The following is a 15,837-nucleotide window of genomic DNA, read 5'->3' on the forward strand; positions in this document are numbered from 1 at the left end:
AATTCGTTTGGGTTAAGTCTTTGTCTACATTCGTAGGAATTTACGAACGTCGTCGCTACTATAGCTTTACGTAAAAGACAATAGAAGGAATAATCGTGTAGATAGGGTCATTATAGAATAGTATAGCATGCAGTAGAGCTGGGGCTGGTGTTTTCGTTGGCTTCTTGCCCCTTCAAGGTCCTGAATTGGTGGTACGTTCCATCACAAATCCTATCCGATTTTTTTCTTTTGACTTCCCTAGTTCCTCCTACGTGCCGGCCTCGTTTACACTGAATTAGTACGTTCCATCTTTTTATATTTTTTTCTAATAATATGTTCTCTTAAACTAAAAGATGATTTTGTAATCTTGTTTAAGGACATGTTTACTAAAAAGGATAGAGAGATAATTTTGGACAAAAAACCTCATTCTCATCATATCTGCCGAAATTAGAAAATCTTAATCTAGAGTAATTATATTGTCCAACAAGAAAGCTAACCGAGTATCTCATGTATATCCTATTTTGTTTCTTACCCTATCATATACGAAATTAAAAAATATAGATACGAAAGTTGACAAAATATAAATTATATATATATATGCATTTTATATAAATAAAACAGAATCTTTCTCTTTTTCTATAAATACTGGCCATTCCCTTTGTTTAAATAGCATAAAGCATCAGAAGAAGAAAAAGAAAAGAAAGTACAAAAATCAATCAAAGAGAAGTAAAAGAGAAATGGCAGGTTCTAACTGTGGATGTGGCTCCTCCTGCAAATGTGGTGACTCTTGCAGGTAAGCCTTCGACCCTCTCTTCTTTACCTGTATATATATGTATGTATGTAGTTGCTTAATATATCTCATCATATTAATACTAAATTTTGAATTTTTGCTTTTGTGTGGTGAAGTTGCGAGAAGAACTACAACCAGGAGTGCGACAACTGCAGCTGCGGATCAAACTGCAGTTGCGGGTCAAACTGTAGCTGTTGAAGAAACTATTGTGGTCTAAAATCATATATGCCAAGGAAAGTGGGAAAATATGTGTTTGATGATTACTAATATTTGTGTATGTTGGAATAAAGGCTTGGCATATTGTGTTGCGTTTGCGTAATAACTATTATTACTATTATTAAGCTTGACTTGTTCCTGCTGTGTAATGTTTTTATTTTATTTGTAACGTAAGATAAAAATATATAAAGTTTATGTATTGTCTTCTAGCATTTTTCATAATCAACCTGTTTTATTAGACAATGTGAAATATTCAATCAAAAAATTGTGAAAATATTTCATTGTACAACAGGTGAGAGACTTCTCCAGGACAGGAAAAATTGGTTGATCAACTGAAACAAGTTGTCAAAAGAGATACAAAACTAAACTAGTCAACCTTGATATTCTCCAATTTTAACCTCTCTAATCCCTCACCATCACCGTCTACAAGCATTTTCAGACCATCTTTAAGCTCAGCCACGCCTTCTTCAAGAACTGCGCAAACCGGAAATATTCTCACTCCTTTCACTCTCCTCTCAAGTTCTTTCAATCTCTCTTCTGCACCATCCTCATCGATCTTATTTGCTACAATCAAAGACGACCTATCAGATAACCCTTCTTCATGGAACTCAAGCTCCATCACCAGATCTCTCAGTTGTTGCCACGGTGTCACTCCTCTGCAACCATCTAGCCCTGATGCTAAATCCACAACATATGCCAAGACTTTGGTCCGTTCGATGTGACGGAGAAAGTTGTGACCTAAACCCCGGTTCTGATGAGCTCCTTTTATCAGTCCCGGGATATCTGCTACCGTCATGGAGAAGTCATCATAGTTTACATTTCCTAAGTTGGGACGGAGTGTCGTGAACGCATAGTGGCCAACGCGGGGTTTAGCACGGGAAAGTGCACCAAGAAGAGTGCTTTTCCCTGCGTTTGGCAACCCAACAAGGCCAACGTCGGCGATGCTCTTGAGCTCTAATATCAGAACAGACTCAGAACCGAGCGAACCGGCTTTGATACTTGACGGTACATCTTCATCTTCAGCATCGTCCTCCATGCTCCTCAATTTAGGTTGACGGATAACGGATTTAGCAAACTTGCTGCCTCTTACATAACGTGTACCACAAACGTTACCCAAACCACCTTCACCACCACGAGCAATAATAATTCTCTGACCTTGTTGTGTTAATTCCGCAACGTTATATCTGATTTGATCAACCTCTTCTTCGCTGTCTTCAAAATCATCTTCATTTGGAATGCCTAAATGTCTCGTTAAAATCTCTTCCTCAACCTCAACTTCAACAGACTCAGGCATAGTTTCCTCATGAGCAGCAAGGTTCTCTTCGAGTGCAGGATTCTCAACCAGTGCGCCAGGAAGGTCCCATGGATCCAAATCTTTTGGAGACTCATTTTCCACCTGAGATGGAATCTCACCCTCCTGAAGATGAATCACTGTTCCAATAGGCACTTGCAGGACCTACAGTAACACAAATATGTATAATTTCCCGAAGAAAAACAAAGAAAGAAGCAGAGCAACACACACAGTAATAGAAATAGAATAAAACCTTGTCTTCTCCTCTGTTTCCTATCCTGTTCTTGGAAGTTCCATGTCCAGCTTTCCCACCTTTCTACAAAACTCATAAAACCATTTTAAGATAAATGCTCATGGAAACATCTTTCCAGAAAACGAAAAGAGTGACATAAACTTACAACATGAGGCTGTAACCCGCTGAAATCCCAAACAGCGTGAGTGCATTCTAATATCACATCACCTCCTCTCCCACCATTTCCACCTAAACTTAGTTCCAATTACATTACAACAACATAAACATTCACTCAAAAAAGTGTTCCAATTCTAAAGTATACCAACAAACCTAAAACATAGCTAAGGATTGGTAACACTTCAACAATTCTGTAATATCAAATTCGGAGATAGTACCATCAGGTTTCCCATAGCGATCAGCACGGCTCCGTCGGACGCTGGAACAACCACTGCCACCTTCACCGCCACGTGCGTAAAGAGTAAACCTATCTCTCATTCTAGTCTCCTGCACAACAAATCAGATTCAGTAAGGAAAAAAAGCAAAAGAGAGAATTTTTATTTGTGGGGAAAGTGAATAGATGATGAAATCACCTGCAAAGGCGTCTCTTTCCCTTTCTTCTCCGACGAATCTGAGTAGAATACTACTGGATAACTCATCCATGGCGGTTTTTGAGTTCTTCCGTAAGATCCCAAGTATCGAACCCTGCTTAGCCACATCACCTTTTTCCGACGAATCTCCTAAGGTTACAGTAAACTAAGACACAGGGAAGTGTCCCGCTGAGGTAATTGATCAATCGAAGTCGCCGCGGTGGTGGTCGGAGGAGACGGAGCAGAACTACAGAAGCGATGGCTTCAGGGTTTAACGTAACAGGCTCGGCCCAATAAATTAACAACGGCCCATTTAGTGATAATAAATGGACTGAATTATCCAATTAACTAATTTAACTCTTACAAAAAAAAAAATACTTTATTCATCAAAAAATTTGTATCAAACACATATTTATATACATGTATATCCAAAAATAAAAGCAAAAATCTATCTGAAATATTCAAATTTGAGGTTTCTATTTGCAAACTGTATATGTATACTAATAGTGACAAAGCAGTTCATCTAGAAGATCATCAAAAATCAAATCTTCAAGCTCAAGAGTAAGCCATTCAGAATCACCTCGTAGATTCATCCAACCATCAGCTTTTGTTAGATCTCTTCCTACAATATCGTCCAACGAACGATCTCTATTCTCAGCTCCCAAACCAGAGAGGTTCCACTCGACTCTTCCCCATACCTCATCAAGATAACGTTTGCCATACGGAAATGTTTTAGGAAAGTATATGTATGATTGGTTGTGAGTCTCGACGATTGCCTCGTTAACCAAATCAAAGAGAAGCTCTCTGTTGTTCTCTACTGCTTCTTCTTGTATCTCGAGTTCGTATACTAGTGATGGATTCAGTGGTTGTTCCTCTGAGTGCCATTTTTCTCCGTTGTCTTTGTTGTCAAGGAAGCCTGAAACTTCTAAAACCTTCTTTACATAACAGAAGTAGGCATCTTCATCTTCTTCTTCTGCTTCATGGTTGCAAATCTCTACAGAAGTTGGACCTAAACCTGTAGAACAAGCATCTAAAGGATTGAGATTTGCATATAATTCTCTTATCAAAGAATGAAGATATCTATATAGTTCGTTCAAGAGGTTACCTGGTGAGTGTAAAGTTTCAGTCTTTTGTGCAGTGTCTTCCAAAGAACTAGTGCTAGGAACAGAATCTGGATCTTGTTGGAGGATTCTTTGGTTTGGGCTGTCTAAGTGATTTTCTTGGCTTCTCTCTTCTTGCACCACGTATTTTTCTTCCTTCTCTGCTCTTACCGGAGATTCTGATAACAACAAAGATTTCTTGGATCCAAAGTTAGTATCTTGGTCTACATATTTCCTAGGTTCCAGTTGGGAAGTAGAACTGTCTCGGGGAAGGTCGGTCAGAAATGAACCAAGAACTTCAAGACTCGATAAGGACGAAATCCGTCTGAAGAATTGTGGTTTACTCGAATCGCTCTTTCTATCTTCATATGAAAGTTTTAAGCTCTTTGAACGCAATTCACCACCTTCTCTTCTAAAACTATGCTCCAAGAGTTGAGAGTATCTCCCCACATAATCATCTTTAGCGACATCCGAAACCTTCTTGTTCTTCTTCCTTGTGTGACTTCGGTCTTTAAGTGCGTTTTTGAGCAACTTCTTGATTTCTCTAAACCCGTTTATAACAGTGTGGTTAATAAACACATGATCATCATCAGCTGAGCCACGAGAAGGAGAGATTGGTTTGTGTTCTTGAGAAGTAGTGTCTCTTGGAACATTCAAATTCAAAACCGCACCGTTTTGGTTTGGAGAATACCAGTTCTCCTTCTGCTTGTGATCAATTTTAGCAGGACTTGGTGAGCGTGAGATAGGAAACGAGCCTGACTTGGGTAAAACTCTTGGATTAGACTTGATCTGGACTTGATCTTTCATTATCTTGACGAAAACATCTTCTTTTCTTAGGATTTCAAGAAAATCAACGTACTCAGTTACTTGCTTCGTAGTCATCATCTTCTTCAGTTTTGCTTCTGGTCTCGTTGGCTTATTATTATCTGCAACAACATTAACTAGCTTTGAATCTTCATCCTTAGAATCAAGAAACGGTTCATGTTCCTCTGTTTCACCACGCATCAAGGAATGAGTTCTTGGGGTCTTCCAACCTATGAAAACAGAGTAAAAGAATCATTCAACACAATCATTTTCTTTAACAAACCATAAAAATACTTTGAAAAAAAAAATACAAAACAGGCTTACAGATTGGTCGGTTCTTAGTTCTCCAATGGTGAAAGTCAAGCACATGAAGCATTCCAGCTAACCATCCTGATTTGTGATTGTCTTTGCCATGTTTTGGACTCGAATGCTTCCCCATTTCAAACCTAATGATCTGCCAATTAAAGTACGTTTTTTTTAGCCAAGAACGGTCTGAAAGACAGAGTATTATACTCATTACTCAACAGCGACGGATTATAAAAAAAACACAGACAAGTTAAGTCAGAAACACAGAGACTTGGTAGCTTTTCTGAAATCGTCAAAATCCAACCAATATATAATCAAATCATCCATCTATCGATAAAAAAAAACTAAGCAAAAGAGGAATCAAATCCGTTAAATAAAAAGTTATACGGTAGAAGCTGACCTGATCAAGAAGAGAAAGAAACAACAAGCAACTAAATAATACTAGTTTGATTCTTTACAAACGAAGAAGAACATATGTAAGCTGAAAGAAGGGGATGATGATGCAACGGAAGGTGGTCTGGAAGAAAGAAGAAAGAAAGACCTTGAACAAGAAGACCAGGGAATAAAGTGGAGACTTTTCGTTCTCGTATGTGGTTCTACTTTCTTTACCCGCCAACTATGGCCAGGTCTACTTGTAGAAAACTGTCAAAATGTCTGTTTCATATGTGCATAGTATAACGCTCATACGCCACGAGAAATACATGAATATTTTTTTGTTCTCATTCAAACACATGTATTTTCCTATATTAAATTCGTATCTAATATATTTTAATTTATTATTGAATTTCATAATTTATTTTCTCTTATTTTACTGATATTAGTTTTTTTATTTAGTGCACATTTATATTTAATTAAAAGCTATTTTAAATTTTAATAATTTTGTAGAGACATTAGGTCAGTTTCGATCAGTTTTAGTAGTATTGTTTAGTTTCTACCAAATTAAGAGCTTGGTCTAACACAGTGTATAAACCTTCTTTACAAACGATTATTTAAATAAAAAGAGCAAAAGTTCTGATCCAGAAATTTTCATAACAAAAATCTTGCGGTTAATTAACCAATTTATATGTGTTAAAAAGGTTTCTAGAACTGCGCTGGTAAGAAAGTATGTGAGCAACCAAAGTAGGAAGGAGTAGTTGTTAGGCTACTTGTGTTTGTGGCAAATCTGTTGATACCTGTTTTATGGGAGGAAGGTAGGCCATCTTTTTGGCTACTTAGCTAGGTTTCATTTGTTTAATGTTACAATTCTGTCAAATGATCATAGGATATCTAGTTCGATATAAACAGTAAAATGTAAGCCAGAATTGACCTTGAAACTCAAGGTTGACTTGGAAAGATTAAGAAACCCCAATCACGTTTCGTGTTTTACCAAATACTGTTAGCAAGAAAAGAAGAAGAAAAAAACAAAACAAAAGGGATTTAGATAATCTTGTTTAGCAAGTGGTCGCTATGAACATGTATATAAAAATAGTTGCTTATCTATTTATTAATTTAAGTCTGTTCCTATCGAACTAAAAAAAATCTTTAAACAAAACGTAAGTAAGAAAACGAAGTCAAAGACTTTAGTTGGCTTGGCGTGATTAAGAATAGTAATGATTCACAACTGCCCCAACCAAAGTAAATGAATATTGCCACCAAACTTCATAAAAATGAACTAATAAACACATTCATATAATTTTGTTGACGAACAACAAGAAATTAGAAGTAACAAAAAAAATGAAAGAAAAGTCCAAAATTTATAAAAATATGAATGACGTAAGAGATAGTGGTGGTGGGGGGGAGAAAGGAATTATGAAAGTTGACGAAGAGATTGAAGAAAACGAGGCCGTCAGTGACAACATGACACGTGGTTGTCTCATAGCCCATCTGATCCTCTCTAATGAACACGGGATCCAACGGCGATTGCCGAAACGAAAACAAATGAGAGAATTTTGTGGCACTCCTTTTGACTTCTTATACAAATACAGTTTTTTTTTGTTTTGTACTATACATGTTATTCAAATTAGCCCATAAGCCATAAGATCGATCATCTACGCAAGTTCCTTAATTGGCCCTTTCCTAGTTTTCCGCAGCTAAGTTTGTAAGCAAGTCGTTTTACTTGCAATGGGGAGTTTTCACGCGTAAGTAAAAGTCCACGCTCCATTGTGCCGTATAGATTACACCTCTTTAAAAAGGACAAAAGAACGTATTGGATATACGTTTCTCACACACGCATAAAGAAGAAGAAGAAGAAGAAGAAGAAGAAGACTCCGTCTTCCAACTCCTCTCGTACGGCGGTCATGACTCACACACCAGAGAAGAGCGCGTGCATGCATGCACACACTAATACGAGAGTGGTCCTTAATTATAACCATCTTTCCCCATTTAAACAGAAACCCCTGACTTAAAAACTCTTTTAAGTCAATGCCTCCTCACTCGTTTCCTTATTAGTAGTTGTTGTTACAACTCTCTGCGAAATTTTCATTTACTTCTTTTCAACGTCACACTTTTTTTCATCTACTATTTATAATTTCTGTTTGTTTTTTTTTTCCTTATCAGCGATTTTTTAAATCAGACAAAAAAACGAATAATATCTCTTCTATTTTTCTCTTTTTCTTATATTCGATATTTAATACAAATTGGGTTACTAGAAAAATCATTTTCTCTTTGCACATAAGTCAACTCTTCTCTCTCTCTCTCTCTCTCTCTTTAATTACTTCTTTCACCTTCTCTGATTTTTTCTTCCATTGATGAATCAATCTCATATTGAATTTTCTCAAATCGTCTATTGACTTTGAAACTCCTTGGAAAAAAAAAAAGTTTCTTTGATGGGTAACGGAGTAACAAAACTGAGTATGTGTTTCACAGGCGGAGGCGGAGGAGGAGAACGTTACCGGAATCAAAAAAACATCTCTGTTCTTCTACCGGATCCTTTAGACGAAGGTTTAGGTCACTCCTTCTGCTACGTACGTCCCGAACCAACTCTAATCTCATCATCCTCAAAGGTTCATTCAGAGGAAGATACAACGACGACCATGTTCCGTACAATCTCCGGCGCTTCCGTAAGCGCCAACACAGCTACTCCTCTCTCAACTTCTCTCTACGATCCGTACGGTCACATAGACCGAGCCGCCGCATTCGAGAGCACGACTTCGTTTTCTTCAATCCCTCTTCAGCCGATCCCTAAAAGCTCCGGTCCGATCGTTTTAGGCTCGGGTCCGATCGAAAGAGGGTTCCTTTCAGGTCCGATCGAGAGAGGGTTCATGTCGGGTCCTCTTGATCGGGTCGGGTTATTCTCAGGTCCGCTTGATAAGCAAAACTCCTCCGATCATAATCATCATCAGTTCCAACGTAGCTTCTCTCACGGTTTAGCTTTACGGGTCGGGTCAAGAAAACGATCTTTAGTTCGGATCCTCCGTAGAGCAATCTCGAAGACTGTTTCTAGAGGGCAAAACTCCATCGTTGCTCCGATCAAATCCGTTAAAGATTCCGATCATTGGGGACTCAAGTCGGAGAAAAGCCGAAACTTGCAGCACAACGAGAACCTCACAGTGAACAGTTTGAACTTTAGCAGCGAAGTAAGCTTAGACGACGACGTTTCGCTCGAAAGCCAGAATCTTCAGTGGGCTCAGGGTAAAGCCGGTGAGGATCGAGTACACGTGGTTGTATCTGAGGAGCACGGTTGGCTTTTCGTTGGAATCTACGACGGATTCAACGGTCCAGATGCGCCGGATTATCTTCTCTCTCATCTTTACTCCGTACTCCATAAGGAGCTTAAAGGTTTGTTATGGGATGATGAATCCAAATCTCAGAATCTAGAAAGAACCAACGGAGACGAATCGTGTTCAAATAATGAGCGATGGTGGAGATGTGAGTGGGATCGTGAGAGTCAAGATCTTGACCGTCGGTTAAAGGAACAGATAAACCGGAGACAAAGTGGTGGTGGGTCTGATCGGTTGACGAATCATTCCGAGGTTTTGGAAGCTCTGTCTCAAGCTCTGAGGAAAACAGAGGAAGCTTACTTAGATACTGCAGATAAGATGCTGGAAGAGAATCCTGAGTTAGCTTTGATGGGTTCTTGTGTGCTTGTCATGTTGATGAAAGGTGAAGATATTTATGTGATGAACGTTGGGGATAGTAGAGCTGTGCTTGGTCAGAAGTCAGAGCCTGATTACTGGTTAGCTAAGATTAGACAGGATTTGGAACGGATCAATGAAGAGACCATGATGAATGATTTGGATGGTTGTGAGGGTGATCAAGTCCCGAATTTATCGGCTTTTCAGCTCACTGTTGATCACAGCACAAATATAGAAGAAGTAAGTTAAACTAAACACATTGTATACTTTGGTTGTTGCTCAATCACTCATTTGTTATATTCTTGTGGTTTCGTAGGAAGTTGAGAGAATCAGAAACGAGCATCCGGATGATGCTACAGCTGTGACGAATGAACGGGTTAAAGGCTCGTTGAAGGTTACAAGAGCGTTTGGTGCCGGTTTCCTAAAGCAGGTATGTATATTTCATATGACTTTTTGTCATGCAATATGGTGGTTATATGTGATTTTGATCTAATGACACTTTGGTTGATGTTATTTTTGCAGCCTAAGTGGAACAATGCGCTTCTTGAGATGTTCCAAATTGATTACGTAGGGAAGTCTCCGTACATTAACTGCTTACCGTCTCTCTACCACCATAGATTAGGGTCCAAGGACCGGTTTCTAATACTATCATCAGACGGACTCTACCAATACTTTACAAACGAAGAAGCGGTTTCAGAGGTTGAGCTCTTCATCACATTACAACCTGAAGGAGATCCAGCTCAGCATCTTGTGCAAGAGCTTTTGTTTAGAGCTGCTAAGAAAGCTGGTATGGTGAATGTTCTTACATTCTTCTGTTTCTTCTGTTCCATGATCGATTTTAGTTTGTCTTAATTGATGTCTTTTTAAAATTGTAGGTATGGATTTCCATGAATTGCTAGAGATACCACAAGGTGAACGAAGACGATACCATGATGATGTTTCAATAGTAGTGATCTCTTTAGAAGGAAGAATGTGGAAATCTTGTGTATAAAAAAAAATAATCCTTATCATGGAGAAAGAGATCGATCTCTCATCGGCTCTGAATCATGTATAATGTTGATAAACAGAGAATAAAAAAAAAAAGTTTTGGCAAACTAATTAGGAACCCTCCTTAGTGTGTCATAAATTAGTGGTCAAAGGTTGGTTCTTTGAATGTAAGTTTCTTCCAACTACTAACTGTATGTGAATAGAGAAGTTAATGAAGGAATTGAAAGAGGTTTGGTAATTGGTAGTATGAGATAATGAGTTACGTAGCAGTAGTGGTAGTGGTTCAGGAAGTTATGCACTTTCCCTAACATTTAATTCACTTCCTCTCTCTGTTTTTTTTTTGTTTCACCAAATCTTTTGGCCTCTATTTGTTTTTATGTACTAGTTTCTTCCAGTTCAGGGAACTTGGTTTTTATTAAATTTGGAATTTTATGTTTTATGTAACTTCTTGTCTTTATATTCAACCTTTATGTAACTTCTTGTCTTTATGTAACACTTGCTTTTCACAATGTTGACTTCACTTTCTTTCTTTCTTTTTTACCTTTGTTAGCTGTCCATTTTTAGTTTCTACCCTTTTGGGTTGCCTTTTTTGACTGTCAAGAGTTTGATTACTTTCACACTATATTTTATGCCTATTGTTTTGTTGTGAAGAAACAGTCCAGTTTAGTGGCCTTGGGTCAACATCAACCAGCAATCCAACGGCCGTTTGTCTATTGTACATCTTGTATACAAGTAGATCCACAGAGTTAAATGTATGTATAGCAAGATTTTGATAGTAAGCCAATTACTTCAAAAAAACAGACTGCCAACACTAGTTTGGCCGTTGTTAGACCAGGTCTGTCTTTATTGTTTGGTTCACAGCACAGTAACCGACGTTTGCACTTGTCCACCCAACCCAACAGGCGGCTTTCTTGTGAGCATGTGCAAGATGATAATGCCCAACAAATACAATGTCAGATTTGGGAGTTAAAATTTCAGTATATGGAAAAGTTCTTCCAGTGGGCAGTGGCCTCTTCGTTAAATACCAGCCCATGTTGTAGACATTTGGTTAAGTACGCATACACAAGTGAATGAGTGATCATGTTTCAGACAACAGCCAAACAGTGTGACGAGATGCCGAATGCCGATGTTCTAGTTTATTACTTGATGAATTTGCAAAGTGTGCACAATGTTGGGATCAGGGGACAAAGTTTGTGGATGTGAATTATTGGGCCAACATCAACCATCAATCCAACATCAATTATTGGGCTCTATCAAAATTATAAGCCCAGTTAGTTTCATAGGCTGGTTATGTCCTTAATAATTTCTATAATGATGACAAATTGAAAAATTGACATATCACTATTCCGCATCATTTCTTTTCTTCTTCTTCTCTATTTTAGCATTTTATTTACTCATGTAAAAAGAAAAAAACATGAAGGACTCGTAAGCAAGAAAATAAGTTTTTTAAAGAAAAAGTAACAGTCAAAAAAGTATTTTCAAATGATTTTAACCCTACCGTTAAAAAGTGGAAAGTTAGGGGTAAGGACAAAAGTAATTCAAATCTCTGTCTGCATTGCTTTCCGTGTCAATCTTTTTCTTTAACGTTTTCTTCATTATATTCTCTCCCACCTTTTTCTAACGTATTATATGATGTGGTATCATTGGAAAATTATCGTTTTCATTGCAAATTACCAAACACAACTAAAGTTACATTTTCTTCCAAATAAGTTTTGTTAAACAGCAAACATAATCAATCAAACGACAAAGTTTTCACATTAGACTCTACGTACTATCTAAGTCACAACCAACTGATTCTCGTCCCCAACTTAGTTACAGTACATCGAGGATCTGCAGTATAACCAGTTACCAAACTAGTGCAATAAAAAAAAGGTTGGCTTTAGCTTGATTGTGTAGTATATATGTATGTATATATAAACGTTCATATCCGGAGATCTGACTAGTATACTTTTTGCTTAAACAGTTCTAAGAAAAGAATGTACGTAAGTTTATATGCTTTAATCCATGCAGAAAGTATATTCTTGAATTAATAATATCTACGTGTAGACATAAACATGTTTGTATATACCTAAGGAATATATATATTAAGGATCATGCATTCACACAAACATACTGACACACAGATTCGTAAGATGACTGTAAAGGAAAAAGAAGCTCCTAAAAATATGTGAAAATTGTATTTTGGGAGTTTTAAAAGGTAGCATCCAGAGAGACACGGGATCATATATGTTCAAGTTCCCCTTAGTCAGTGACAACCTTTTTACTTTATGAATTATCCATAGCTTTTACATATCATATGAACAATTAATATACGATGAATCATTAGTAATGTTCACCACTCGGTTTGGTAACGCAAATTAACATATGAGCCATAGTCAAACACTCAATCTTGAAACGGAAACTAAAGTATAACTAGAAGTTTAGAACAAGCTGGAATATATGATATATGTTCGATAAAATTCAGATTAAAGAGTATACAAATTGAACTGTTACACGCACGTATTGAGAAATTGCAACTTCGAAATCAGATCAACCATGAAATCACGCAATACAAACAAATTATACGACACACACCTGATTATATAACTGAAGTATCGATTTTATGTTGTAAAAACCACAAACTATAGTTAAGATACCTTTAAGTTTTGTCTCACTAGTACTTCTCCATGATCATCGTCCCGAACCCATACTCTCTGCATGCATTTAATCCTGACCGTTCGTAGTCATCTAAGTCAATCTCCACGTCGAAACATACATTAATGACCCGACAAAACACAAAATCTCACAAGAGTTCATTAGAAGGACCCGAGAAATCCGAACCGGTCCAAAAGTACTGATTTGTTTGATTCCCCGGAGACGTCAAACCGGAGGCCGGTCTAGATAAGTTGGCCAAATTTGGCTGTTCTTCCATCTTCACCGGAGGCGTCTGGTAAACCCTAGAATCAACCATAGAAGTAGTGGAACAAGATATCCCGACGTTGTTTCCCATATTACCCTCGTTCGGGAAAGGGTATAACCCTGTTGCTGGATCGAAGAGGGTGAAGGGACTCAGCGATCCAACAGACGTCATTAGGTTGTTTTCATTGTTGTTGTTGTTGTTGTTGTTGTCATGAATGTTTCCAGTAATCTGAGCTGGCGTATTTCGTCCATTTCCGACATGAAGAAACCCTAGATCGTTCATCAAACTCGAACCGATCTGGTGAGCTTGGTTGTTGCCATTAGTAGCTGCTAAGTTCAAACCAATACCTCCGAGTTGAGTGAGATTGTAAAGTGTTGGTGAAAACGGGAACTGATGATTAGTCCTTAACTGTCCTGTGCTTGGACTTGGAGCGTTGACCGTGGAAGACTGTTTGGACGACGAAGAAGAAGATTTTGAATTTCCATTTTTGCCCTTCTTGTTATTCTTCCGGCAGCCTCCACCGACAGGGACGTTCCTCAGGGCGCCGCCTTGTGTCCAGTAGCGACGGCAACCTTTGCAGAAGTGACGAGGCTGAGTGAGGTTATAGTTGTTGTAGTAACAGAACTTAGTGTTGCTGGAGTCACATCGAGGACACTTTAGGGGTCCGTCAGGCGGAGGTATTTTGGCCTGTCTCGCTCTCTCCGCCATCGATCCACCCATCCTCGCCGGAAGACCAGCAGAGGCAGCGACGACATGGTGGTGGTTAGGGTTAGGGTTTGCTTGGAGAGGTGGAAGTTGGTGAGAGAATAGTCCGTGGCCACTAACTATACTTCCATTTTCGTGAAGCTGGTGCTGATGATGCTGATGATTCGAATTCGTAGGCTGAAACCAAAAGAAAAAAAAAAGTAATCAAGATAAAAGAAAGAACCAAGAAACCTCAATTCAATACGGGTGATATAATACGTATTTAAAAAGCAAGAAATACCATATATATATAGATGTTGGAATTTTAAAGAAAGCGTAATAGAAAAGAAGACGAGAATAGGAATATCTTTTGGAAATGAATCAAAATTATTACAAAAACGAATCAAAACAACAACGAAGAATTTAAGAGAGAAATTACAAAAAGAGGAGAGAACATTTAGTAATGGAAGATCAAAGAAGAAGTGAACCTGTGACCAATTAGATGAGAAAGCCATTGTTCTTCTACCCTTTATTATCTCTTTCTTCTACCTTCTTTAATAAAGTTTGATGGATCTTTAAGGGGAAAGAACTCCAAGGAAAAAAATTGGTGGGGGAATCAAAAAAAAGAAACAAACAAAGGCAAAACGAAAGAGAGGAAGCAAGACGACCAAAGAGAAACGCTAAGAGAGCACAAAATCAGAAAGGAAAGTGAGAAGAGAGAAGGAGAACAAAGACAAATTAAAGGCAAGAAAAATGCTTTTTTAATTAACGAGAGAAAAAAAGAAAAGGAGTTTGATTTCGGTTCTTTTTATGTTTTCTATATATTTCTATAATTCCACTCTCATACTCTCATGTGTATACGCGTCTCTATACTTCATTTATGTGTTATTTTAATTTCTGATTCCCATTTTTAGGGTTTGAGTGGGGACGTTTTCCTTCGCCTATAAGGTTCCTCTCCTAGGCGTCTATCGAATAATATATATAGAAGAAACGTTCGACGAAACTATACAAAGTTGTATAACTTTTTTTAATCTGAAGAAACGTTAAATATATATTTTGTAAAATAAATATGTAATATAACAATTTTTTAACTAAATTTTCTAATATAATTTTTTAAAAAATATTTCGAGGTACTTTTACAACTTTTAGAAACATTTACGTGTTTATCCTACAATAGTATTGTTGGTTTTCTCATTTTTTTCATAGTCGAATTTTTTTCGTAATTATATATATATATAAACCATGCAAATCAGAAAAATTTATACTAACATCAACAGTAATCGCTGGCCTGTCATAGATTTCATCAAAACTCGGAAATCTTTAAAAACTAAACTCATATAACTCTGATCATCTTAATCCCAATTCTGCGCCGTTTTATTCATTATAATGGAAGCTCACCAACGCCGAACACTCAACTATTCTCTTCCCTATCTTTCTCTTTTTCTCACTTACGTACGTGCCTCTCTATAGAGACATTTTTGTTATTAGCCAAATATAAACGAATTAGTGCCTAATGAAAAAGATGGATGTATTATACTGGGGGAATTAAGTTACGAAAATAAATTATTTTCTACAATTATTCTTTATAATGTAGATGGCGAGCCCCATATGCCATAAATAAAGTATATCATCATCATACCCTATTACACTTTTGGTGGGATCTTGTCTATTATGCAAATTAAATAAATTTGCATTCAGTAGCATAAATAAGCGTAAAAGCTAGATAAATAACATGTGTTTTCCGTAATTATTTCAATATTTTTTCCCCATTTATATAATTTTATGAAAACTCAAGAGTACTAGAAGACAATCCAACATGACCGCCGGTCTTACTTCTTCTAGTAGATAATGAAGTTTGGTTTTTAAAGAGAAGAAAGAGTCGCTCGTTTCCGATTAATTACAACTTTTAT

The 15,837-nt window shown here is 37.4% G+C and overlaps 4 protein-coding genes across 8 annotated transcripts; 1 reads left to right on the top strand and 3 right to left on the bottom strand.

Annotated features, from left to right (window-relative positions):
- On the bottom strand, positions 1,117 to 3,358 carry LOC104754929 (probable GTP-binding protein OBGM, mitochondrial). Its single transcript, XM_010477219.2, has 5 exons — positions 3,099 to 3,358; positions 2,904 to 3,012; positions 2,675 to 2,757; positions 2,530 to 2,592; positions 1,117 to 2,441 (listed from the first exon to the last, which is right to left on the bottom strand). Exons 1-5 carry the CDS (start codon positions 3,222 to 3,224, stop codon positions 1,353 to 1,355), a joined length of 1,470 nt encoding a protein of 489 aa, XP_010475521.1. The 5' UTR covers positions 3,225 to 3,358; the 3' UTR covers positions 1,117 to 1,352.
- Positions 3,490 to 5,934, bottom strand: LOC104754932 (protein TRM32-like). Of its 3 annotated transcripts, none has more exons than XM_010477221.1 (4): positions 5,847 to 5,934; positions 5,324 to 5,453; positions 4,201 to 5,229; positions 3,490 to 4,125 (listed from the first exon to the last, which is right to left on the bottom strand). In XM_010477221.1, the coding sequence occupies exons 2-4, from the start codon at positions 5,436 to 5,438 to the stop codon at positions 3,596 to 3,598; spliced, it is 1,674 nt and encodes a 557-aa protein (XP_010475523.1). In that variant the 5' UTR covers positions 5,439 to 5,453; positions 5,847 to 5,934; the 3' UTR covers positions 3,490 to 3,595. The 3 variants fall into 3 exon arrangements, with proteins under 3 accessions (XP_010475523.1, XP_010475522.1, XP_010475524.1); XM_010477220.2 differs by having other exon boundaries at positions 5,706 to 5,920; XM_010477222.2 differs by having other exon boundaries at positions 3,490 to 4,110; positions 5,706 to 5,918.
- Positions 7,685 to 10,680, top strand: LOC104754933 (probable protein phosphatase 2C 4). The gene is made up of 4 exons (XM_010477224.2): positions 7,685 to 9,597; positions 9,674 to 9,787; positions 9,880 to 10,144; positions 10,233 to 10,680. The coding sequence occupies exons 1-4, from the start codon at positions 8,110 to 8,112 to the stop codon at positions 10,346 to 10,348; spliced, it is 1,983 nt and encodes a 660-aa protein (XP_010475526.1). The 5' UTR covers positions 7,685 to 8,109; the 3' UTR covers positions 10,349 to 10,680.
- On the bottom strand, positions 12,764 to 14,682 carry LOC104754934 (dof zinc finger protein DOF1.1-like). 3 transcript variants are annotated; one of them, XM_010477225.2, is made up of 2 exons: positions 14,416 to 14,682; positions 12,764 to 14,125 (listed from the first exon to the last, which is right to left on the bottom strand). In XM_010477225.2, exons 1-2 carry the CDS (start codon positions 14,440 to 14,442, stop codon positions 13,127 to 13,129), a joined length of 1,026 nt encoding a protein of 341 aa, XP_010475527.1. In that variant the 5' UTR covers positions 14,443 to 14,682; the 3' UTR covers positions 12,764 to 13,126. The 3 variants fall into 3 exon arrangements, with proteins under 3 accessions (XP_010475527.1, XP_010475528.1, XP_010475529.1); XM_010477226.2 differs by having other exon boundaries at positions 14,367 to 14,418; XM_010477227.1 differs by lacking the exon at positions 14,416 to 14,682 and adding an exon at positions 14,229 to 14,351.

Source organism: Camelina sativa, chromosome 17 (assembly GCF_000633955.1).
Source record: "Camelina sativa cultivar DH55 chromosome 17, Cs, whole genome shotgun sequence".
Taxonomy (NCBI): Eukaryota; Viridiplantae; Streptophyta; class Magnoliopsida; order Brassicales; family Brassicaceae; genus Camelina; species Camelina sativa.

Excerpts from the sequence above, each read along its gene's own strand:
- LOC104754932 (XM_010477221.1), bottom strand. The coding sequence starts at position 5,438 with ATGGGGAAGCATTCGAGTCCAAAACATGGCAAAGACAATCACAAATCA. Across the intron at positions 5,230-5,323 it reads AACTAAGAACCGACCAATCT|GTTGGAAGACCCCAAGAACT; the intron begins GTAAGCCTGTTT and ends CTGTTTTCATAG. Across the intron at positions 4,126-4,200 it reads TGAAACTTTACACTCACCAG|ATGCTTGTTCTACAGGTTTA; the intron begins GTAACCTCTTGA and ends TCAATCCTTTAG.
- LOC104754934 (XM_010477225.2), bottom strand. The coding sequence starts at position 14,442 with ATGGCTTTCTCATCTAATTGGTCACAG. Across the intron at positions 14,126-14,415 it reads TCTCATCTAATTGGTCACAG|CCTACGAATTCGAATCATCA; the intron begins GTTCACTTCTTC and ends TTTTGGTTTCAG.
- LOC104754933 (XM_010477224.2), top strand. The coding sequence starts at position 8,110 with ATGGGTAACGGAGTAACAAAACTGAGTATGTGTTTCACAGGCGGAGGC. Across the intron at positions 9,788-9,879 it reads GTGCCGGTTTCCTAAAGCAG|CCTAAGTGGAACAATGCGCT; the intron begins GTATGTATATTT and ends TTATTTTTGCAG. Across the intron at positions 10,145-10,232 it reads TAGAGCTGCTAAGAAAGCTG|GTATGGATTTCCATGAATTG; the intron begins GTATGGTGAATG and ends TTAAAATTGTAG.
- LOC104754929 (XM_010477219.2), bottom strand. The coding sequence starts at position 3,224 with ATGTGGCTAAGCAGGGTTCGATACTTGGGATCTTACGGAAGAACTCAA. Across the intron at positions 2,758-2,903 it reads TCGCTATGGGAAACCTGATG|GTGGAAATGGTGGGAGAGGA; the intron begins GTACTATCTCCG and ends AACTAAGTTTAG. Across the intron at positions 2,593-2,674 it reads GCGGGTTACAGCCTCATGTT|AAAGGTGGGAAAGCTGGACA; the intron begins GTAAGTTTATGT and ends TGAGTTTTGTAG.